The following is a 25,890-nucleotide window of genomic DNA, read 5'->3' as shown; positions in this document are numbered from 1 at the left end:
TGGGTTTTTCATATACAGCCTTTATTATCTTGAGATACAACCCTCTATACCCACATTGTTGAGAGGTTTTATCATGAACTGATGTTGAATTTTGTCAGATGCTTTTTCTGCATGTATTGAGATGATCATATGATTTCCATCCTTCATTTTGTTAATGTGGTGTATGACATTGATTTGCAGATGTCAGACCATCTTTGCATCCTTGGAATAAATCCAATTTGATCGGGGTGCCTCAGTCGTTAAGCATCTGCTTTCAGCTCAGGTCATGATCCCAGGGTCCTGGGATCAAGCCCCGCATCAGGCTCCCTGCTCAGCGGGAAGCCTGCTTCTCCCTCTCCCACTCCCCCTGCTTGCATTCCCTCTCTCGCTGTTGCTCTCTCTGTGTCAAATAAATGAAATCTTTAAAAAATAAATAAATAAATAAATAAATCCAATTTGATCATGGCATATGATCTTTTTAATGTATCATTGAGTTGAGTTTGCTAATACTTTCTTGATGATTTTTGTATCTATGTTCATCAGGGATACTGGCCTTTAATTTTCTTTATTTCTTTCCTCTCTCTTTCTTTCTTATGGTTTGATATCAGGGTAATGCTGGCCTTGTAAAAGGTGTTAGAAGTGTTCCCTCCTCTTCAGTTTGGGGAAGGAATTTGGGAAGAAGTGGTGTTAATTCTTCTTTAAACATTTGAAAGAATTTACCAATGATGACATCTGGTCCTGGACTTTTGTTCATTGAGAAGTTTTTTATTACTAATCCAATCTCCTTACTAGTAATTGTTCTATTCAGATTTTTTCTTTATTGAGATTTACTTATTTATTTATTTATTAAAAAGATTTTATTTATTTTTGTGAGAGAGAGAGCGAGCGAGCAAGTGCACAAGCAAGGGGGAGGGGCAGAGGGAGAAGCAGACTCCCGGCTGAGCAGGGAGCCCATTATGGGACATGATCCCAGAACCCCAGGATCATAACCTGATCTAAAGACAGACCCTTAACAGACTGAGCCACCCAGGTGCCTGAGTTTTGTTTATTTATTTTTATCATTTTATTTTTTTTAATCATAATAAGTGCACTCTTTAATCCCCATCCCCTAGTTTCCAATCCCTTCACCCACCTCCCCTCTGGTAACCATCTGTTTGTTCTCTGTAGTTAAAAATCTGTTTCTTGGTTGTCTCTCTTCCTTTTTTTCTTTACTCATTTGTTTCTTAAATTCTGCATATGAGTGAGATCATATGGTTTTGGTCTTTCTCTGACTGACTTATTTCACTTAGCATTATGCTCTCTAGTTCTATCCATGTTGTTGTAAATGGCAAGATTTCATTCTTTTTTTATGATTGAATAATGTACCAATAATATCGCTGAACACACATACAAACACCCAACATCTTTATCCATTCATCTATTGAAGAACTCGTGGGCTGCTTCCATAGTTTGGCTATTGTAAATAATGGTGCAGTAAACATAGCTGTGCATGGATTCCTTTGAATTAGTGTCTTCATATTTTTTGGGTAAATACCCAGTAGTGCAATTTCTGGATCATAGGATATTTCTATTTTTAATTTTTTTGAGGAAATTCCATACTGTTTTCACAAATGGCTGCACCAATTTGCATTCCCACCAACAGTGCCAGAGGGTTCCTTTTTCTCCACATCCTTGCCAAACTTGTTGTTTCTTGTGTTTTTGATTTGTTCAGATTTTCTATTTATTCATGATTCAGTCTTGGTAGGTTGTATGTTCTAAGAATTTATCCATTTTGTTTAGGTTGTCCAAATTTTTAGCATATAACTGTTTATAATGTTTCTTATGATCCTTTGAAATTCCGTGGTATCACTTGTAATGTCTCCTCTTTCTAATTTTATTTGAATCATCTCTTTTCTTGGTGAGTCTAGCTAAAAGTTTAACAGTTTATTTAAAATTTTGCTGTTGTTGAAGTATATGTGACATAAAATGTTATATTAGTTTCATGTGTACAACATAGTGATTTGACACCTCTAGATGTTATGCTATGTTCTCCACAAGAGTAGCGACCATCTGCCACCATACAGCGCTATTACAATACCATTGGCTATATTCTCTATGCTGTGCCTTTCATCCCATGACTTATTCATTACAAAACTGGAAGTCTGTATTTCCTACTCCTCTTACCTCTTTTGCCCATCCCCTCCCACCACTGGCAACCACCAGTTCTCTGTATTTAAGATTCTGTTTTTGCTATTTTTGTTAGTTTCTTCATTTTGTTTTTTAAATCACACATATAAGTGAAATCATATGGCATTTGTCTTTCTCTCCCTGGCTTATTTCACTTAGCATAATACCCTCTATGTCCATCCATGTTGCTGCAAATGGTAAGATTGCATCCCTTTTTTATGGCTGAGTAATATTCTGTTGTGAGTATATATATATATATATATATATATATATATATATATATATATGTTAGGTTGTTTATTTGAGATCTTTCTTCATTTCTTAATGTGGACATTTGTTATTATGAACTTCCCTCTTAGAACTGCTTTTGCTGTATCCCATAAGTTTTGGTATGTTGTATTTCCATTTTCATTTGTCTCAAGGTATTTTTTTGATGGAAAAAAAGTACGTTTATATTGATAAGAGGTAAAATTCACAATGAATAAATTAGAGGTACAAACTTTTATGTGAAGAACAATATAGCATCAAAGTATTTTAAAGAACAACTTTTTGTTTTATTTTGTTTTAGTTTCAGAGGGTAGAGTTTAGTGATTCAACAGTTGCATATAAGCCTCAAAATATTTTGGGGGGTTTTTTAATTTCTCTTTTGATTTCTTCTTTGACCCATTGGTTGTTTAGTGATGTTTTTTAATCTTCATATATTTGTGAATTTTCCAGGTTTTTTTTTTCTTATAATTTCAGTTTCATACTGTTGTGGTCAGAAAAGATACTTGATATGATTTCAGTCCTTTTAAATTTATTAAGACTTGTTTTGTGGACTAACATAGGATCTATTCTGAGGAATCTTATATGCATGCTTGAGAATAATGTGTAATCTGTTGCTTTTGGTTAGAATGTATACAGTCTGTTAAGTCCATCTGTTCTAATGTTTTGTTTAAGGACTATGTTTCCTTAATGATTTTCTGTCTGTATGATCTATCTATTGATGAAAGTTGGGTATTAAAGTCCCCTACTATTTTTGTATTGTTGTTTATTTCTCCCTTTAGATCTGTTAATATTTGCTTTATATATGTAGATGTTCCTATATCGGTGCATAGATATTTACAAATGCTATACCCTCCTGTTCAATTGACCCCTTTATCATTATATAATGACCTTTGTCTCTTATTAAGATCTTTGTCTTAACATCTATTTTGTCTGATAGAAGTGTAGCTACCCCACCTTCATTTTGGTTAACAATTGCAGGGAATATCTTGTTACACTTTGAGTCTGTTTGTGTCTTTAGATCTGAAATGAGTCTCTTGTAGGCAGCAGGTAGATGAGTCTTGTTTTTTTAATCCATTCAGCCACTTTGTCTTTTGATTAGAGAAAATTTAGTCCACTTATAAAGTAATTATTGATAAGGATGTACATAATTGCCAGTTAGTTTCCTGGCTGTTTTGTAATTCCTGTGTTCCTTTCTTCTGCTTTTGTGATTTGATGATTTTCTGTAATATGGTCAGATTCCTCTCTTTATCTTGTGTATCTATTATAGGTTTTTGTATCTACTGTACCTACTGTAGGTTTTTGCTTTGTGGTTACCATGAGGCTTACATAAAACAACCTGTATTTATAATAGTTTATTTTAAGCTTCAGTTGGGATGCATTCTAAAGTTCTATATTTTTACTCTCCTCCCTGCCCATGTTTTATGTTTTTGATGTCACCATTTACATATTTTTATCTTGTGTATTCATTAACAGATTTTGGAAGTTAGTTATTTTTACTACTTTTGTCTTTTAACCTTCATACTAGATATATAAGTGATTTACCCACCTCCATAACAGCATATTATCCTGAATTTTTTATATTTATCTTTGCCAATGAGATTTATATATTCATTTTCCTGTTACTTCTTAGAGCCCTTTCATTTCAGCTTATTGAGGTCCCTTTAACATTTCTTGTAAGGCCAGTCTAATGATATTGAATGCCTTTAGGTTTTGCTTGTCTGGAAAACTGTTTATCTCTCTTTCAGTTCTGAAGGACTTTGCCAGGTAGAGTATTCTTGTTTGGTAGTTTTTTTTCTTTCAGCTCCTTGAATATATTATACCATTTCCTACTGGCCTGGAAAGGTTTTGCTGAAAAATCTGCTTACACAGTCTTATGGGGTTTCCTTTATATGTAACAAGTTGTTTTTCTCTTCCTGCTTTTAAGATTCTTTCCCTGTCTTTGACAATTTAATATTGTGTGTGTTGGTGTGGGCCTCCTTGGGTTCATTTTATTAGGAAGTCTCTGAACTTCCTGGATCTGGATGTCTGTTTCTTTTCCCAGGTTAGGGAAGTTTACAGCCATTATTTTTTTTTTTTTCAAGAACTTTCTGCCCCTTTCTCTCTCTATTCTCCTTCTGCGACCCTTATGTGTAAATGTTAGTTTGCTTGATGTTCTCCTATAAGTCTATTAAGCTATCTTCACTCTTTATCATTCTTTATCTTTTTGTTGTTCTGATGAGAAGAATTCCATTGCCCTTGTCTTCAAGTTCACTGATCCTTTCTTCTGCTTCACCTAGTCTGCTGTTGAATCCCCATATTGTACTTTTCAGTCCACTTATTGTAGTCTTCATCACTGTGATTCTGTTTGGTACTTTCTTAAATTTTCTGTCTCTTTGTTGAAATTTTCATTTTGTTCATGCATTGTTCTCCTGAGCTTGGTGAGCTTCTTTAGGACCATTATTTTGAACTCTTTATCAGGTAAACCACTTACCTCTTTTTCTGAGATTTTATTTTGCTTTTTGTTTGGAGCACATTCCTCTGTTCCTTCATTTTCTTTTCCTTCTGTACTGATTTCTATGCATTACATAAAACAGATACCTCTTCCAGTCTTGATCGAGTGGCCACATGTAGGAGATGATCTTTATTGTTCAACACTTCTCTAGCTCTTGGTTGTTTCTAAAATCTTTGTGATTGTTCAAGCAGTCTTCTTTGTTCTTAGTGGCTCCCAATAGTTGAGGATGTCCTAGGCTATTAGTGTCCCAAAGAGGAAGATCTCAGTACCTAGATGCAGGCTGACTGGAAGCTGGATCCTCAGGTAGGAGCTTTTAAAATATGCAAATATACCTCTTCTAGGGGAAGACTGGGAGATAGACATTTCTGTCTTTGTGCTGAGCTGAACAGTTTCTTTGCTACCATCCCATTGATTCTGTGAACACAAGCCCTGCTGGCCACCAGAGCCAGGCTATCAAGGGATGTGTCTTCTGCACAGAGCTACAAAATCCAGGGCACCAGATCTGTGCACAAGCTCCTTTCTTGGCAGCATCAGCAAGCTAGGGTGGGACAGATGGAGAGCATAAAGCTGTCCCCTACCAAGTTCCCAGTCTCTGGGGGAAGATTGCACTCAGTCCCTTGATGTATGTTAAATTAGAAGTCAACTCCTCAGTCACAGCTACTAAGATAAGTGAATTGGTCTCTTTTACAGAATGATGGCATTTCGGTATGCTGCTACTGTACTGTGCCATGGCAGGGGAAGGGGCAGGTGGTTAAGCAGTTTTTGTTTGTTGCAGTCTTATGGGACCCATGAGCATAAGTCCCATTGGCCACCAGAGCCATGCCTTCATGGGGTATTCCCTGGGCAGCAGCCACAAAACTAGGGTGCCAAATATGCACAAGCTCCTTTCTGAGAGATATCAGAAACCTGGTGTGAGGCAGAGGGCAAGTGTGAATATGATGCCTACTTGCCTCTCCAGACTCTGGAGAGTATCACAGTCAGCCCGTTGATGTGTTTTAAATTAGAAGCCTGCCCCTAGCCTTCAGCTACTAGGATAAGCAAAGAGACATCTTTCATGAAAAGACTGGGTGTTTCTATCTGTTGCCTCTGTGCTGTGTGTGTGTGGGGGGCGGGGGGAGATATTGACTGAATTTACAGAGGTGGAAATAAGCAGGAAAGCTGTGAAGTAATAGGAGATGAGCCTACTTGGAGTGGAGGAGGTTTGTGGAAGGCAGTGGAAGGTAGGTGGAAAGACCATGAAAGTCACCAAAGGTGTTGACATTTGATGAAATAGGTAAGATGAAAACAGGAAAATAATTTGAGCAGCAGGGGTAGGTCTTGATTAAATCAGTATCTCAACCATCAACCAGTTGAAATGTTCTTCTTTTGGGAAGTTCAACAGCTCCAAAATGGAGATACTCTAGTTGAAAGGTCATAGGAAAGTGGAGGACGTGCAGAGTCTTGCCTGCCTGCCTCTCCCCTCCTGTTTCCTCAGAATACTCAAGGCTCTATAGAGCACAGTTGAGGAACTCTATTTTAGTAGATTTCCTTTCTCTAGCCCATGCCTGATTGCAATGGAAGCAATGAGAATGTACACACCAACATCCCCACAGCTCATAAAATTTTCCTATCTCTGCTGATGCCCACACCAGAATTCCAGAAAACTTACCTTTTCTATAGTTTCATTATCCAAAGCCAAAAGTCAATTAGAAATTTGAAGGGAAGAGTTGGTTTGATTAGTGAGAGGAGAGGTTTCTAGTTTTGCACATGCAGCTTTTGTAACAATGGTACTTCATTCCTCCTGAGAAACCACAGGCAGGTGTAGCTTGGTTAGGATGGGAGGGCTGCTGACCAAATTGAAACTAGTAGCTTTAACTTCTATTTCAGCAAAAGGCTAATGGAGTTCTGTGATGGATCAGGAGAAAAGACTGTCAGTGCTCAGAGTTGTGTTAATTTCTCAAAACTAGGGATCAGTAAAGTTAGACCCATTTTTCAAATCACAATTCAAATATGTTGTTTAATAAAGTTTCCTAACTCTTACTTGCTCATGAGGTGACTCCCAATGCAGACTGCTGGATCATTCAAATCACCTTCATATACATACCTAAGCATTTCAGGCAGAGGAAGACAAGAAAAATCTGAGCAGGATGCAGACTCTGATGGATAAACTTCAGCTACAAGTACAAAGTTACAAGCAGCAAATGGAGGCAGCCGTAAGTACCTGGGGCTATTGCCGTCTCATGGATTTCCCAGCCATTGTTTTTGATTAATGGAGATAGGTAAGCACTTTGTCTAGAGAGGACCAGCTCAGCTTAAAGTTTGTTCATTCTCTAGTTTTTCTCAAACTAGAATTATCACAATGTTCAAAAAATTGTTACTTTTCCTTCCAGGGAGCCAGAGCTCTTGCCCTCAACCTTGTTTTATACTCAAACATGTAAATTGTAAGAAATGAGTCCAGTAAGAACATGGTGTTGCATAGGGATGGTGAATTTTTGGCCAGGTAAGCACTCTGGGGCCTTCCTCACCCCAAAACCTTGGGTGAGCATAATGTGGCTCACAGTCCTTTTTCCTGATGAGCCTGGACATAACTGTGGCCCAAACTACCATCATTTGAAATGTACTTGCCAACCCTGGGTTAATATCCATAGCTACATAGAATGTAATTCATAAGTGCCATATACATTGGTTTATACCTAATATCTCCTATATTTCAATGATTTGGGCTAAAACACTGCTAGGACTAAAAATTACCTGTTGACTTGTATAATTTTTAAAGATAAACCCCCTCTACTCAAAGGTAAACTAGGATGTTTAACTGATTATGAACCAATTGTGGTTTTTCTTACATGTAACATGCCTGTGAAAGCCATACCAGCTCCAATTAGTGGAACGTGCTGAGCAGGTTCTAAATTTCCAGAGAACAATGGTTACAAAAATGGATCTCATGCCTATTAGAAAGTCTGAATTCTTATATATTATACCAAAATATATTCCATTCAATACTCAGAAGTTTAGATTCCTTTCACACATTTTTCAACTTTTTCATGTCAAAGCAGAAAAAAAATGACTATGCAGGCACAGGGATATTTTTTCATTTTTTTTTATTTTTATAGGAAGTACAAGCCAATCAATATCTTTCCAAGTATAAGAAGCAGCAACATGAGTTGAATGAAGCTAAGGAAAGGGCAGAGATAGCAGAATCTCAAGTCAATAAACTCAGGATCAAAGCAAAAGAGTTTAGAAAAAAGGTATGTCAGATATTCAACTCTGTTGTAATTCTTAAAGTGTGTATGTTTAGAGCTCATGTCATTACAGAGACCAGTAGAACAAGAAATTATTTTTCAAAAGACTTTGAAGAGAAAAAACAAAAAGTAGGTTCTGCTAAGCTCTTCCCATATTTACTAAATTTTCTTTGGCCAGGTAATATGCAGTGTTAAGCATTTGAGTGGAATGTACGTTGTATTTATACTTCTCAAATGCTTAATTCCAGGTGAACTTGCCGGCTCCGAGTTCCAGGTCCTAGATTCATTTGTGTAGAACAGTCAGGAGCCCAGAAAGCAAAGATGATTTTAAAAGCACAGATGGATCTGCTTGAAACTGAGTTAAGTCTTTCTATGTAGATAAGTACCTGACTTTATACTGGATCAGTATGGAGACCTGGGTGGTGAGGTTTAAAGTTGAGGCAGTGGAGAATAAATGTACTTGTCTTCTCTAGCTTTCTGCTTTATCCCTCATTCTGTCCTAAAACAAGGGGAAAGGGTTATTTCCCCCTATCTGTGGTTTTCAACACTACTATTCAGATCCCAGGGTAGGGGCTGCCACCCTAACTTTTCTAGCAAAGTGGCAGCATGACCAAGACCAGCGAACTGTAGGCTTGTCAGGGTCAATGTCTGTTCAGGCTGCTATAACAGAATGCCAGAGACTGGGTGGCTTATAAATAACAAACGTTTCTCACAGTTCTGGAGGGCGGACAGCCCAGGATCATGGTGCTGGCAGATTCAGTGTCTGGTGAGGGTCACTTCCTCATAGACGGCCCTTTTCTCTATGTCCTTACGTAGTAAAAGGGGTGGGGAGAGGGAAGAAGCTCTCTGGGGATTTTTATAGAAGGCACTAATCCTATGCACAAGAGCTCCATCCTCATGACTTAAAGGCCCCACCTCCTTACGCCATCACTGTGGAGATTGAGATTTCAACATATGAACTTGGGGGTTATACAAAATAGGAAGCCCCAGCTTTCTTACTGAGATTTCCCACAAACACAGGGTTTTTTAATGAGGTCTGGCTTTAGGAGAAATGAATTAAAGGGCATTGGATAATGCGCCATTCGCTGCCTTTTATGGAATGCCTATAAAGCACGGTGCCTAGCACAGATAGGTACCATTTCATTTTTAAAAACTTGGTACATACCTGGTCTTCTTATCATAAATGAGCTACTAATAACTCTGCAAGATAAGCAGATAGGGTTGTCCATAGTACATACTACCTGGAAGGAGGTCAAAATAATCTCTTTTGAAGGTGAATCTAAAAGTTGGTTATATCGAATATATTTAGATCTAAATATGAGAAGCATGAGTCATTGGCACACTCCAGAGATTTCTTGTCGCTGCCTGAAGATTGTCTCAGGGATAAGGCCTATGAGCAGAGGTCCAGTTAAGTGGTTTGAACTCTGCCCTCAATTTGAGAAGGGTCATGGCATTGGATTTGGGGTCTTAGAGGCAGGGCCTGCCCATCAACTCCATATAATGGTTTTGTTTAGGGAAATGCCTCCCATGTGTTACGCTTGCACTCAGCTGGAGGAGGTCGAAAGGGCTGCAAAACATATGTAATGTATTCGACTTTGTCACAGTTATTTCCAACAAAGAATAAAATGAGTGAAGCAGAAATTGCTTCTGAGAGGCCCGAGATGACTAGGAAAACCATCCTTGGCAGTGCAATGACTAATTGTTTCCCATTCTCAGAAGGAAAGCCTGAAAAATCTCTCAACTGTCATAAACCAAGACAAAAGGTTTTCTGAAAGAATTGGGTGTCTGTCTGGACTGTGGAACCAGTTGGTGATGTGGCCACAGTCTTTCCCTTGTGGGGTCTTTTGTAGAGGGCGCTGCCTTCCCCGACAAGCCTAGGCGGGCAGAAAATTGAGAGTGCCCAAGCATGTCCTTCAGATGAATTACCTGTATCTGCTTTCTGTAATGTACATAATTGCCTCAATTCCCTGCATCCCTTCAAAGCTAATGAGGAGTTGGCTAAGGCCTGCTTACTCTGGAAAGGACTGGGCTTCGTTCTGGGTGTGTGTGCCGCTGATGAAAGTCACAGGAATCTCACCGAGCACACTCATACTCTGTTTTTCAGGCTCATGAAGAATAAGAAGTTCTTTGCTTATGAAGGATAGGGGCTGGACAAGTACAAGGATGGTACCATTTAATGGCTGAAAACTTAAGTTGCATTAGAAACAAGCATTAAAAAAAACCATGTTGCATTTAAAAACATGTTGCTTTTGAAACAAGCATTTAAAAAAATGTTTATGTGGTATGGAAAGCAGTTTAAACAAGGTGATTAGAAAATGTAATAGAGTCTCTGCTTCCAAGGTTAATGGGGATTTTTCAGATCCTCAAATACAAGTAAACATCTTACATAGAAGATTAAATAAGAATCGTTTTAATTCTGAAGTTAAAAAAATGAATACCTGTTCTTTTGTCCATATTGCCTCTTAATAAGTAATATTTATGGAAGACAGGCCATGAGGCCTGGGGTATGTTGGTAAATTGTTATAAGTAAAGTTAATGAAGTTTACTTATAACATAGTAACATAATTCATGACTCTGTTTTTAGCCACTAATGGTAGGGGTTGATAAACTTTCCTCTTAGCACTGTGATGTACATACAGTCAAAGGCACTTAGATTTTGTAGATTAGGGGCACCTGGGTGGCTCAGTCATTAAGTGACTGCCTTCTGCTCAGGTCATGATCCCAGGGTCCTGGGATTGAGCCCCGCATCACATCGGGCTCCCTGCTCCGCGGGAAGCCTGCTTCTCCCTCTCCCGCTCCCCCTGCTTGTGTTCCCTCTCTGTCTCTCTCTCTGTGTCAAATAAATAAAATCTTAAAAAAAATAATTTCTAGATTAAATCCTCCCAATCTATACCTAGGTAGGCTACATGTTGGTGCAGTTTCTCACACAAGAGAGCTGAGTGATAGGTGGGATGCTGGCTTTATATTGTGCTAAGCAGAAGGAACATTTCCTGGATTTCCTTTCTCGGTGTGGTTCTGGATTAGAGTTGGTCACAAGAGAAATTTTCACCAGGTTTGAGAGGGAGAAGTGAAGGAGCAACTGTTCATTTTTCATCCTCACTCCATATCCAGCTCTCCTTCCTGACCACTGGCACAGCTGACTTCCGGCTACTTCAGGCCCAGCCCCAGATGCAGAGGGGACAGCCTGACACAGACTTCTTCACGAGTGCCCAGAATTATATAATGTTGATTCCATATAATAAGTCCCTATTCTCTGTCATTCCCAGCACTCTGCCTCTCTGACCCCAACCTTGACTCATACAGGTGGCTCTATGATTAATTCAGAGGCTCAATAGCATTGAAGGACCCAGGTTCATTCTTGTCTACCACCCTCAATTTGTTGACTTTGGTCTTTCCGTTTTGTAAGAAGAGTATAGCAGTTCTGAGCATTTTCTCCTCACAATTAAAGTTTTTCTTTATAATGATGTTAATACTTTACAGTTTATGATGAATGCCTGTCACAACATTGTAGCAAATACTTAGAGAAAATCAGACCAGGTAGCATGAATACACAATTCAGGGTTGGTTTTCTCCTATAAACTATAGGGTCAAAACTTAACTCACTAAAGTCCTGGTTAGACTTTCTTATAAATTGATTAAAATAAAGGGAAGAGATCATCAAGTCAGCTGGGCTATCCATTCTCTCTCTGTGTAAAAATTTATGTGGAAATCTAAATTTATTATTAGGCTGATTAACAATATGATAACCGAGTCAGAAGAGTGAATCAAATTATCTTCATAGCTAATGTCACTCAGCTATGCAAACCTGGTGTTGGAAGGTATAACCCAACCCCCAGAGATGTCAGTTCGTGAGTTGATAGGGCCCTTTGCTCTAGGCAATCTTGGAGATACTGACATTTTTACACTTTGGAGTCCCTAAGACTCACCATATTAAATCTAGTTAATTATTAACTATTCATATAAAGCTGGAGTACGATACCTTAGTATATCAATTGCCCTGGTTTTTCACCTTTTCACTAAGGTGATTTCTGCTTCTAGGTGCTCTCTCACTCATCATTAGTTGATCAGATTTTGAATCAGCACTTAGTGATACATTTCTTCCAAGATCTTGGTGGGAATCTCAGTGTGGCCTCCCGGACTGCAGCAGGAATGTCACTGTATGAGACAGTTCTTTTCTAAGCTTGAATTGGCATCCAGGCATTCATAATCTTGATGCAGGTAGGGAGTCAGAGAGTGATGGTTAGGACTTGAAGAATAAATGTGATAGTGGGAAAGATAATGGTTTCAAGTCTTTCCAATGGTAGAATTATTAGGCCATGACAAGCCACTTCTACACTTGCAGTGAAGAAAGGGGAAGTGAAGTCACTGGATATTAAGGATGCTCTTCATGTGTTGACACAGTCCTGTCTTAATTTCCTGTACTAGCTGGGTGTTCTGAAAGAGCCTAGAACCAAGAAAAATGGACTTAAAATGGCTGTGGTTCATGTCAGAATAACCATTTTTATCTTAAGCATTTAATGATGATAGTGTTTTGTTTTGGTTTTTGGGAGTGAGGAGCTTTAGAGCTATTGTTTGCATTTATAATCAGAAATCCATGAGACAGTTATAAGTAGTTATGATTTTAATCTCCCATTTAGATTAGTTCCTGAGTTTTTAACCAGTAGAAAAAACATGTTTACCCCATTCTTTGCTTTTATATTCTGATTAATGGAACTCATAATAAAAGGTGTGTAGCAAAAAAGTTTAACTCCATTTTAAACAACTGAATTTGAAAAAAAAAAAAATAAATAAACAACTGAATTTGCAATCAAACTATAATTTGTAAGTGAATTATCAGTCCCCAAGGAGCCTAGAAGTGGTTGGAAAAGTATGGAAGGCCAGCCATGTGAATCTGGGCAGAAACTGTAATCTGCTTTTCTCACTTTGTATTTCTTTCTACTTCTATACAGTCCCATGCTTCCATTGGAAGAACAAGTACATTGGTGCACCATCATATGCATAGTGCCTCTGGAGATCTTCTTCATAAGTAACAATAGGAAATGAGAAGAGCAGCCGCTTATTTAAGTAGAGCCTATTTAATTATAGACATTGGAAAAAGCCCTAATTGTATTTTTTTTCCTGTTCTGTTACCCTGTGATCTCTCTCACCATTTTTTTTCCCTATGTCAAAGTCTTGCATGATGATATGTGAATTGATTACTTTTTCATAGTAGCATTCTTATGCTATAGATGGTTTGATAAAGGAAAAGCTTTACCTTGCTCTCTTCTGCATTAGCCATGTTGGCCCTCTCAGTATAGACAGAAGACCTTTCTATAGGGAAAAAAAAAAGAGAAACTTAGAAAAAAATCTTTTTGCAAACACTCAAAATCTTTTATTCGTACCTCAGTACAATTATGTTATTAGACTCACCTCAGTTACTCCCCATTTCATATCTTTCTTCCAACAAACAGCCTTAAAAATGCAGTCAGTGTAGAAATACCTCATCAGCTACAAATAACAATAAATTCTTATGGCTGATTCAGGTGTACCAAAGAAGGGATAAAAGCTGTCCAACCAGGCCAGGAATTCCTGGCTCTTTAGGGTAGTTGGCTTGAGTCATACTGTTAACAATGGAAGATAACAGCCAAGGAGGTGGTGATTAAGCCCATCAATGGCAAATGAAAAAGGGGTACGATGCTGTTTTCCAAGGAAGGCCTTCCTTTTGTGCCTTGCTAAAATCTAGGATAATTTATACTTATCCTAGACTAAGGGCATTTTAAAACAGTTCTAGAAAAGGGAATTAAAGAGGGCACGTATTGAATGGAGCACTGGGTGTTACACGCAAGCAATGAATCATGGAACACTACATCAAAAACTAATGATGTAATGTATGGTGACTAACAGAATAAAATAAAATTTAAAAAAAAGGAAATTAAAAAAGAAAACACATACCATGGTCATATGGAACTACAACCAAGGACCTGGAGGTAGGCAATGGTTGGGGGCCTTTAGTGTAACAGCTTGAAATATATTTTCAGCCTATCTAACTACAGAGCTATAGAACATTGGTTGTTTAAGTAGCCAATACCCTGACATTGTTTTTGCTGATAGCTCCTGACTGACCCTCCAGAATCAGAACCCAGCCTGCTGTCTGCCCTGGGAAGCTGACCTGGACGGATTCCTTCTACAGGCTGTGTCTTCCCCCTGACTTCCAGTTGGAGTGGAGAGCAGGGAGAGGGAAGGGCCAAATCACATATTTATTCTTCCAGCTCCTTCTTTGTAAGGTCGCTGTGGTCTGGCTATGTCCTTCAAGTAAAAGTCACTCTCCCTACAAGGCATTTGATTTTACATGACTCTCTCCTCCTGGGTTTTGAGAACTGCACCCTCTCCTTGTCCCTTCCAGTTTAGATTTGTTTAGATTTGCTAGCAAATCAGCTGCTCCCAGCTCTGGGGAAATGAACTATCTTCTGTGCTCCCCCTTGTACAGTTGTGAGTGTGCCAGGCGTTTTCTGTTGGGACTTCACTTTTGCACACTTCTAATATAGAAATTAAACTGTCATTCTGGAGCAGTATGTAGGGCCCCTCTGTCCTATAATTTTTGAACCCGAATCTAGTCACAAGCATCATTATATGAGGTCAGAGGTTGCTTTTAGGGGACAAACTAGACTTGCCTGTGATTTCCCATATTTTTCTACTTCTGGCCAGCTAAGGGACAGGAGCAACCAGTAATAAGCAAGACTAGCCTGCCTATTAGTATAAACAATCACAGGGTAAAACTGGTGAAACTCTTGCTCATTGTCACGCTTAATATCTTACTTTCAATAAAGTTGTCTGCTATGACCAAATCCCCTAACTTCGTCAGGGGCAAAAGGTGATTATCAGTCAGAGGAAGGGACATAGGATCTATCTCAACCTCCCAGGACTGTTAGGTTTCTCAGATTATGGAATAAGAGACAGCAGCTGGGTCACCTTAAGTAGTATACATAAGTCTGTTTCATGCACCTAACTTCTTGGATTCCAGTTTCCTGGTCTATAAAATGTGGAAATAAATACATCTAAGTTTTTCCTAGATTTAATTCTGTCAGTACAAGTCAAGTCTTCTAAGAAGTCCTGTGACCATAGCAGCTTAATGTATCATTTTAAATTACCTGTAAGTAACCCAAGTTTGTTGCAGAAAATCTAGAAAAAGTGTTTTAAAAATGCGACAAGGATTAAAATAAATTGGCCCATAAAAGACAAAGCAGTAGCAGCATAGACAAAGCTCAAAGAAAGAGAAGAGAGGGCAGGGACTAAAGCAAGTCTAGACATAGGGACAAACTCTTTCCAAAGGCACCCATTTTTAAAGTTTGGGCTTATTTCTTTTGAGCTATTTTTCAGTATGAGATAATTTTGGTAATTCTGTGTATTATTTTAGTGCTAGATTTAAATTTTTTCAGTGTGCTGCAGTGTATGTGCTTGTATATGGCTTGTTACATCTTTGAACATTTAATTCAGGATACATTTGTTAGAAGTATAGTTAGCTGGAAATGTGGGAGCATTTTAAAGGATTTCTGATAAATTTTACAAATGACTGTCCAGAAAATTCAGACCTGTTTACATGCCCAACAGTCGTGTAGGGTTAGCTGCAGGTCATCCTTGATACACCTCTACCTGAACACCCAGGGACAGAGCTCATATTCTCCATGAGATACCTACCTCTCCTGGAACACTTGTATCTTTTTAATATACAGAATATGCAAATTGCCAGGAAACCCAAAATCACCAAAGATGGAATAATTATCCACGTGGTTCTGCTTTGACTCTGTTCTAAATAAAATAAAAAGTCTATAAGCTGGAAGAAAAATTACCGAAGAACACATTTATGATTTTAAAACTATAGTTATTTCTGCATTTATGAGCATAAATACCTCCCAGTCTCAATGTCTCTACTGTGGAAAATCTACATAAGCTGGAATATTAACCAATTTGGGGCTTGGTAGGGGGTGGGTATTGGGGGAAATAAAAGGTTGCAAACTTGAGAAGCAATGAGTCTATTATGCATTGTGAGTTTCTCTTGTTTTATATTGTAAAGAGTTAACACACAGTTACAAAGGAATAATTAGGACTACAGAATAACCTCAGCCCAGCATTCTCCTTGGAGGATGAAGAGAGAGCGGAGTGTACCCCTAGTTTGGAGAAGACAGGGGCAAAGAGGAACAGGGTAAGTGCAGAGGCGATCAGTGGAGTAGAGAAGTCAGCGCCTTGAGTGAGAGGTGACAGGCAAACACCAGGATAATAGAGTGCTTGATGTTCCTCAGAATCACTGGAGGAACCGGGGTTTTTCCAGCATCTTTGTTGGAACTATAATTGTTGTAATTAGGATTAAAGGAAGTAGGACCCCAGAAGGCAGAAACTTGGAGACTTTGAATTACTCAAGTCAGAATCTGCTAATCTTGTGATCTACATTCTGCCACAGAGTAGGGGCAAGCATTGGAGCACACAGGCCAATTCAAGGTGAAAAAGTGTTTATAGCTATTTTTTTTTAATATAACAGATGTCCATTTTTATGAACATACTCTTTATTAATAAAATAATGTTCTGCAACCACTAAAACATTAATCTCTACACATATTTGTGTCATTCTGAAATTGTATACCCATATAAAGAGTGAGCAATTAAGTAGAAATGTTGACTTTCGAAAGTGTTTTCATACACATAGTTTTCCGGGACCCCTGGGTGGCTCAGTTGGTTAAGCCTCTGCCTTTGGCTTAGGTCATGATCCTAGGGTCCTGGGATCAACTCCCAGCATCAGGCTCCTTGTTCAGCAGGGAGTCTATTTCTCCCTCTTCCTCCTCTACCTGCCGTTCCCCCTGCTTGTGCTCGTTCTCTGACAAATAAATAAAATCTTAAAAAGAAAAAAAAAAAACATGCATACTTTTCCTCCTGAAGAAAGTCCTGCAAGGTATAGCATTTTCTTACTTTGTCACCCTCACTTCCTCCACTGTAAAGAGATTTGCTCAACATCACATAGTGATTCAGCAGCAAAATTTAGCAAGAATTATTCAATTCCATTCAATTCCATGCAACCTTTATTAAGTAGATCTAGACTCTAGGAATCATAACTCCCTTTACCCCCCAATCTGGGCTTCATTTTCAAATGCTGTAGTATCTCCTGAGTAAGATAACAAGTAGAAAATTGTGATTCAGAAGAGAAAACCAAATTTCTTTGAAAGAGTGATTATCGAAGGGGGAGACAAACCATGAGAGACTATGGACTCTGAGAAACAAACTGAGGTTTCTAGAGGGGAGGAGGGAGGGGGGGTTAGCCTGGTGATGGGTATTAAAGAGGGCACGTACTGCATGGAGCACTGGGTGTTATACGCAAACAATGGATCATGGAACACTACAACAAAACTAATGATATAATGTATGGTGATTAACATAACATATTATAAATAAATAAATAAATAAATAAGAGAGTGATTATCTAGGATACTAGCAGTGCTTACCCTCTTTGCTGCCCTGCCCTCTTTCTGCTGCTCCTGCTACACACCTCTTTCTGGGGGGAGAGTATGGGCAGACCCTCCTCCAGTCGCAACAGGCTAGGGTTTACTTGGGAATGGGAGGTTCTGAAAAGCTTCTTTTGTCAGAGATAGAATAGTCCTGATGCTTTGCTTTGTGTAAACTAAAAATTAAATCTCTGGTTAGAAAGATGGGTCATACGTGGTCTTCAGAACCATATCTTCCTGTCTTTTTTTTTTTTTCTACATTCCAAAATGAATCCAACATGAGGCAAAATTTGAAAAATAGAATGTAAGCTTATCTATATTTTACATGAAACTAACATTCTTATTTGGGAGAAAAATAGGAGCTTCAATTGCGCCCGTTTTCAGCACTCTCAAAATGACAGCTGTGCACAAAGGGAGTATCATCCCTCAGTGTCTAGAAGCTTCTATTCAAAGACCACTTGACCTAAGGGCAACTCTGTGTTCTTATCTCTAAATCTCACTACATAAAATCACTGAACCTCCAGATCTGTTATTCCTAATTTTCACAACTAAAATAATAGAAATGTTTTTAAAATATATGTTTTACTGACTCAAATATCTTTAATAGAGAGCTGCCACTATGTCCCATGATATCCAATTGATAGCTTAAGGGTAAGGGGATCAACCAGCCCACCTAGAAAATCAGCTTCATGGGTACATGTGCCATGACTCTATAGAGAGTGAACTAGAAATATTTTAAAGAGTTTTGGCCGTTAGCTATCACTAGAGGTAAAAAATGAGCTGAATCAGTGTACACTTAGTGCTTCCAATGTCCGTTGGTGACTGTTTCCACCAAGTTCACAGACCATGCTTCCCTAGCATCTACCAGAGTCCCAATTCTAACTTCTTTTTTTTTTTTTAAAGATTTTATTTATTTATTTTGAGAGAGAGAGAATGAGAGAGAGCACATGAGAGGGGGGAGGGTCAGAGGGAGCAGCAGACTCCCTGCCGAGCAGGGAGCCCGAGGCGGGACTCGATCCAGGGACTCCAGGATCATGACCTGAGCCGAAGGCAGTCGCTTAACCAACTGAGCCACCCAGGCGCCCCCAATTCTAACTTCTTACTGTGCCTGAAGCCTCAACTCCCCAGACCCTAAAGCATGTGTTAGGCATAGCAGTAAACAGGAATTGAGGATGCTTAGGCTATAGAGTCACCAAATCATGTAGGTTCCTCCTTCATTTCTGAAACCTTGAAACTATGAAAAGGAAATCTTATGGAAATAATTTTTTTTTTCAATGCAGGACTCTTATGTGTTTGAAAGAAGGCAGTTGACTACATCTTGACCAAAAATATCCCTGTAGATAACGTTTTCAGAAATACTAATCAGAATTATTCTTTAAATGCCAACCTAATTTCCCTGTTTGATATTCATAATCTCTACTGCTATAGCCCAAACCAATTATCCAACCCCACTTGTAACTCACCTACTACATGCAGTGCTTGGATGGTGAGGAAAGTATATTTGCTTGAAGAAATATTGCATAAGTATTCCCCACTGTCTGAAAGAATAAGATCCTTCAAAGTCAAGGAAAAGTCAGTCTGGTTTATTTGTTCTTTGTTCCAGGATACTCGGGGTCCATAGATAATTGTATTTCGTGAGGAGCTCAGAAAGTAAGCCAGGGTGGAGGAGGTCTCTTTTTCTACTTTGGACCAAGTGACTTTGAAGTCTTGATCCAGTAAAAAAATACTGTTATTAAGTTCACATGAGAGTGAAAAATTTTCACTTTGCATTTTATGAAGGTCATCTAAAAACAGGATAGAAAAGGAAACAATGAAAATACAATTTCAAATGAATTTTCTAAGTTACACTTAGCAATGCTTCGAGAAATACCTTTGGAAATGCGTTTCTTCCAACCTCTGACATAGCACCACCATTTTAACACTTCCCATGATTAAGTTTAGACCTTCAAGGAGGTCTACGCCTGGACTAGCTAGTGAGGTGACATTACTGGTTTCTAACTCCTACACCTGAGAGTGAGTACTCAAGAATGCTGCTACCAGTTACCAGGCTTTCAAACTCAATGTTCTTCTTCTGTTGACCCCTCAAATGCTGGTATTCCCCAGGACCCTCCTCTTGCCACTCTGTCTACTCTCTAGTAGTCTCTATTGTCTCAACTGCTTCTTAATCACTTTCTGCACAAAGTCTCTTTTCCTGCACATTACAAGTATATTTCCAAGTGTGTACAGGTAAGCCTCCACGGGACTGAGCTCTATGAGAGTAGGGACTCTGCTGGATATTCTCGGATAGTCTATACCCAACCACAGTGAACAGAATTAATTGCTCCCTTTATATGCTATTTTCCTAGTTTAATTTTTACATGTTTGTACTAGACGCTGTGGATCCAGAAATGAATAAGCATCCACATTCTTTTTTTTTTTTTAAGATTTTTATTTGAGAGAGTGAGAGCAAGAGGGAGAGAGTGAGAGAATGAGAGAACGAGAGAGAGAGAGAGAGAGAGAGCTCACAAGAAAGGGGAGGGGCAGAGGGAGAGGGAGAAGCAGACTTCCCATTGAGCAGGGAGCCTGATGAGGGACTCAGTCCCACAACCCTGGGATCATGACCTGAGCCAAAAGCAGACGCTTAAACGACTGAGCCACTCAGGCACCTCAAGTGTATACATTCTTAAGTTCACAGTCTGAGAGCAACAAACTTGGCATATAATAAATCCTCAACAAGACAACATAGCACTGAGCCTAAGGAACCGTGGATGCTTCTGGATACTCAATTCTGAATAAACATGAGAAAATATGATTTTCCATAGAAAATATCTACAATTTAATATGAATATTTTCAATACTTTCTCATGTTTCCATTGCCACCTGGAAAACTGAACATTGGCAACCATGCCTTTGACACTGAGATTATGTAAAGGTAGAGAATCACTCATAATTTAGGGTCTTCTTGGCAAGCACTTTGAGAATATGAAACTCAGGAAAAGAAGGCCAAAAAGGATAGCTGACCTCCACTTTCTCCATATAATGGGGATTTACTAAAACATTTTTCTTTGCTTCTAAAATATAAAACATTTTTCCGTGAAGTTTGGATAAGATGTCAAACTAATTTTTTCCTCTTAATCTTAAATAGTAGGTGATGTAGAGATCGATCAAAATTTCAGTTTGTTCAAATAAATGAGTATTAAAAACTGCTCGTGCTATGATAGAATTGTTGATAAAGTTTAATGGGCTAATACTATGCAAAGAGAATAAACAGAAGCAATAATACTAATGAATTTTTGTTTAGTTGAAAGATTGGCAAGCATCACAGATTGTGGATCTAATAGGCAAGCTTTCTTCTCACATCTTTTAAAGTACACTTCAGGTAGAAAATTCTATTTAGAAAATGAATCAGAGAAATATGATAATATTCATGAATAGATTTGCTACTTTCCATTTCACATGTTTTCCTTCAACTCAAACACCTAGCAGGTAGGAATTACTTCCATTTTGCCAGTGAGGAGCTAGTGCTCAGAGTCAGTAAATATTAGACTTGGGACTATAGTCTTGGTCTTCTCACTGGTGAGGATGCATTTTCTTTCTTTTGTGTTCCATTCTTTCCCTATAAATCAATCCTCATTTCCTTCCAACCTCTGACATAGCACGTGCACACAGAAAGCCCAATGGAACCTACCTTTCATTGCCCATCCCCCTGTCCATGTTTGTTTCAGTAATGAGTTTTCAATAGCACATTCATAAGATAAATTTGATCCTGTAATATTTATCAGACTGTCAACATAAAAATGACCCGAAGATTCAATTTTTTCCATATTGCTTTCAGAGATGGATGTATTGTCAGTTTTCCATGTGATAAGTGGATGAGGATAACTTAACACACTACATATTAAGAAGCTGTCTGTGTTCCTCTTTTCATACTTCATCAGAGGTGTGACAAAAGCTAGGAGTGAGAAAGAAGGACAATGAGGGACTGTCATTAGCTTCTTTTTAAGCCATCTGTGCACAACACTTATTATTTCAATACCTATGAAATGAAAAGCTAAGCTTTATGAGCAAAAATTGGCAGTTATTAAAGGAAAAACAAAAACTATAGAAACTTAGGATACATACTGTGGTTATCACAAGTGAAAAAAAAAAAAGCATGCATGAATTCTTAGCAATTAGCAATCTTAATTCTCTAGTAAGAGTTCTAAAAAGAAATCTAACGACCTCGCTGAGCAACCAATATAAACTAGAGCTCATGAAACACTCTGTACTCTCCAGGTAATAACTCAGAACCTTTTTGATTCTTTGTTTACACATGATCTTTAGATTTCTGAGTTAAAGTCTGAAGCAGCTAAGTGAGACAGAAAAAGAAGAAACAAGTGCTGTATAAAATAACCCACTAGAAAATGCCCCTCCCCCATAAATAAGTTATAAAGTTAATACAGACAGAAAGCATATATTAAAATTAAACAAATTAAGCCAATAATTCAACAATTTTAAAGAATATCATATGGGCAGAAATTAAGATTGATAACATTAGGTGCTGCTAAGACTAAGGGGAAAATGGATACTATTTTGCTGTTGGTCAAAATAATGTATTAAAATTTTCTGATACTTTTCTTTCTGATCATTTTCCACTATTAAATACAAGAATGCTCAGCACAACATTTGTTGTATAAATCATTGGAAATACCTGAATATCTACCAGTGGAAGAATGGGTGTATCAATTATAGCATGTCTATACTATGAGATACCATGCATTTAAAAAATGAGGTAGATTTGTATGTATTGACTTGGAAGGAAGCCCATAGCATATTCAATTAAGAAAAAGGTATTTCAGAAAAACACGGAATGATATCATTGCTATGTTTTATAAAACCTTACATGCTTGCTTACCTCCCACCTTTAGTACCACTTTATTTATGATTTTTCTAGATGTTGTTCCCACATAGCATACATAAATTCCTTCATCCAGAAGGCTTAATCTTCTTAAAGATAAAGAGGCATTCCCATTGTGAATTTCACTATGGAAGAGGGATGTCCTGTTTGTGTATCTGCGATCTTGATTTTCCAAATAGTCACTGTCTTTGTAGTATGAGTAAACATAGTTATCTTGATTCTTCCAGTGAATTACGACTTCAGGCTCACTTTCAAATGAGCAAGGGAGAATTATATCTTCTCCAAGTCTTCCAATGACTATTTGCTCTTCCTCAGTAGTAACAAGATCGGGGGAAGCTAAAAAGAATGTATCTAAAAATCAAGAGCAGGTATGAAGAGAATTAATGATGGGTTATTTATTTAGGGCTCTATCAGCACCATCTAGCAGAACTATCCTGGGTCAGCAGCCTGATCACTAACAGACCACAGCATCAAGAACCCTGGCTAGTCTGATTACTAGAAAAAAGCCACAAAGCTTGTGGTAGAGTTTTTGAAATTGTATATTATGCATACAAAAGACTCCTGTTGATTTTTATTCCTGAACACATTCACTTTTAACATCTACTACAACAATAACAAATTAGTTTATCCAGTTAACTAGACTCAGCAGGCTCTAAAAGATTAGAACAAATTTAACTTGGTTTCATTAGGAAATATTTGGAGTATGTAGAAGACAATACTTGATTCAGGAATCTGTTAGAAATATGCAGACATTAGCTGCAAGCAAGGGAACACCTGAGCAGGAGGAATCCAAAACGGGAAGTGAAGTGACTCATTTATTTTGGCTTGAGGACACCTCTCGGGATATCCTACGAGTCAACTGAAATATAGTAAAGGAATATTATTGTGGATATAAATGTGGAAGTATCAATCATCCTGAGATATATACACACATATATACACATACATATATATTTATAATTTATACATATACTTTACTATTAACTTCAGAAATTAATTTTGAAAAGCAGATGGATTCATCACAATCAAGATTTTTTTAAATTTTATTTTATTATGTTATGCTAGTCACCATACATCATTAGTTTTTGATGTAGCACAATCAAGATTTTTGCAAAGAAAATATATTTAGCCATTTCATAATCCTTGAAGGCAACATCCAGCTTCTTTGACCAATTCCCAAAACATTTTAAGTAGATTATGTACCCTATCTATGGATTTTAGAATATTAGAACCGGAAAGGGTCTTATCTTACAGATGATGGAGTAAACTCCTTTGGACCTTGGCCAAGACCACCCAAGATGGGAGAATTGAGTGCTTATGTGGCCTTATCACAGTCTTTTCCCTCTGCGTCCTCTTCTGGGGCTCTTTCCACTCTGCTATGTCCCACTTCTCTCCCTCAGAGAGATTTAGTTTATTTCTGTACAAAGAACTATAGGGATGCAGTATTATGCTGAGAGAAAGACACAGAAAGGTGGTGGTGGGGGGGGAAGGAGTCGTTTTTGTCAATCTCCCTAATTGCTCTACTAAACACCTCTAATATTCCCTTAGATAATTAAAAATGCTCATCACAGGACCAAGCAAAGTGGATAATGCTTTCTGTTAAGTGTTAAGTACCAAGCTTACACTTGAAAAAAAAAAAATCAATCACCAATCAATCAAACTTGTCTTTCTAGTGATTTTATATCTGGTAGCAGATGACAGATTAGAAAAAGCCTTAGAGTAGACAGGAGAAAATGTCATTTTTAATCTTCATGCAGGACCTCCAGTCTGTTTTCCTGTTTCTCATTAAGTGATCTTTTAGAAAAGTTCACAATGCTATGGCTACAGAGGACACCGCCACCTTGCATTGTGTGCTCATGTTCCTAGCTCCTGATACAAACAACTAACACCTGGGTGTATTATAAAGGAACTCACCATGAAATCCACTTAGAGATGGTACAAGAATGAGGATGACGGACAGCACCGCCTGTGCCTTCATGTCTTGTGGAGGTCATACTAGCTATACTATCAAAGACAAGCAAAATATGCATATTATGTATGGATTTCAAATGCAAACAGGAATTGGAAAAGAGTGTCTGACTATAGGAGATCAGTTAAATAAACTACAGTACATCCACACAAATCATTCTTCTGCAGCCACTAAAGATGATACTGTAATAGATGGTTCAATGGCATGGAAAGAAGTTCTTAATGTTATAGGAGAAAAACCAGAATACAATGTAACTTGTAAGTAGCATAGTCTCTTTTTAAAAGCACACACATTTCTGCACATCAGAGAAAGACATGACATATGACTAAATATACAGTAGGATGTTAACTCTGTGGAGCAGAGTTCACATCTAAAGCAGTGTCTACTATATAGTAGGTATTGAAAAATGGCTGTTGAATGAATAAAGATTTGGTATATATTCAATAGTGGTTCTCTGGATAACAGTTTCTGTCTTTATTTTTAAAGCTTTCCACAGTGGACATGTATTGCTTTTATAGTAAATATACTAAAAACAAATTCAGTTAAATATTAACACCAATTATGTTAACTATGGTGTTATTTATAATCACACACAAAAACAAAACAAAATCTGGAAATATATTCTCACATATTATAATAATAGTACAAATCATAAATCAGTCATTAAAATCATGATTCACAATGAGTGTTTCAAAAACTAAAACACAGAAGAAAATATAGATGGCAAACTGTATACATACAATATAATTCCAAGTAAGTAAAATATAACTGCTTTTCTCTGGTGATGGGATTATAGATAATTTTTACTCTTTTTAAGGGATAGCATATAATTAGTTTTAAATACCTCTAAAAGAAAATTTTAAAGAAATAATTTGGGATCCTCACTATTAAAAAGTTGTGTCATAAATTTATTGTAGGATATGACATTTAAGAATAATTAAGACTATTCTAAAAAATACATCTGTGTCCTTCATCACAGCAAAATTAAACCTGATAGAATAATTTATAGTTTCATCTTTATCTTTTAAATACTAGAAGAAAATAATTGTATGTATGGCCTTAGAAGAGGGCCTTTTTTAACAGGACTATACATTTTTTTTTTTTTTAAGATTTATTTATTTTTATTTGAGAGAGCGAGAATGAGAGAGTACATGAGAGGGGGGAGGGTCAGAGGGAGAAGCAGACTCCCCATGGAGCAGGGAGCCCGATGCGGGACTCGATCCGGGGACTCCAGGATCATGACCTGAGCCGAAGGCAGTTGCTTAACCAACTGAGCCACCCAGGCGCCCAGGACTATACATTTTTTATAATAGATATGTCTACATAAAAATTGGAAAAGCAATAAGAACATATTAAAATACAAATAATCAGGGAATACATTTGCAGTATGACAAAGTTATCACTCCAGTAGCTCAGAGCAATAGATAAAATGGCAAAGCAAAAACTTGTAAAAT

At 37.7% G+C, this 25,890-nt stretch overlaps 2 protein-coding genes across 2 annotated transcripts in view; one reads left to right on the top strand and one right to left on the bottom strand.

Moving 5' to 3' along the window:
- MYH15 (myosin heavy chain 15) overlaps positions 1-10,268 on the top strand; it is a 148,873-nt gene extending 138,605 nt beyond the window's left edge. Inside the window, 4 exon segments of the mRNA XM_044919496.1 lie at positions 5,147-5,168; positions 6,992-7,095; positions 7,996-8,130; positions 9,975-10,268. Of these exon segments, the coding sequence (XP_044775431.1) occupies positions 5,147-5,168; positions 6,992-7,095; positions 7,996-8,130; positions 9,975-10,268 (555 nt within the window).
- Positions 10,269-12,486: 2,218 nt separating this feature from the next.
- On the bottom strand, positions 12,487-24,445 carry HHLA2 (HERV-H LTR-associating 2). The gene is made up of 11 exons (XM_021692690.1): positions 24,382-24,445; positions 22,465-22,818; positions 21,259-21,522; positions 19,055-19,375; positions 17,215-17,254; positions 17,018-17,083; positions 15,799-15,909; positions 14,775-14,850; positions 13,534-13,611; positions 13,379-13,434; positions 12,487-12,568 (listed from the first exon to the last, which is right to left on the bottom strand). The coding sequence occupies exons 1-11, from the start codon at positions 24,443-24,445 to the stop codon at positions 12,487-12,489; spliced, it is 1,512 nt and encodes a 503-aa protein (XP_021548365.1).
- Positions 24,446-25,890: the final 1,445 nt, after the last annotated feature.

The sequence above is a fragment of the Neomonachus schauinslandi genome, chromosome 1 (assembly GCF_002201575.2).
Source record: "Neomonachus schauinslandi chromosome 1, ASM220157v2, whole genome shotgun sequence".
NCBI classification, from domain to species: Eukaryota; Metazoa; Chordata; class Mammalia; order Carnivora; family Phocidae; genus Neomonachus; species Neomonachus schauinslandi.
The sequence above is the reverse complement of the archived record's forward strand: the minus strand, read 5'-3'. Positions and strand labels throughout refer to the sequence as shown.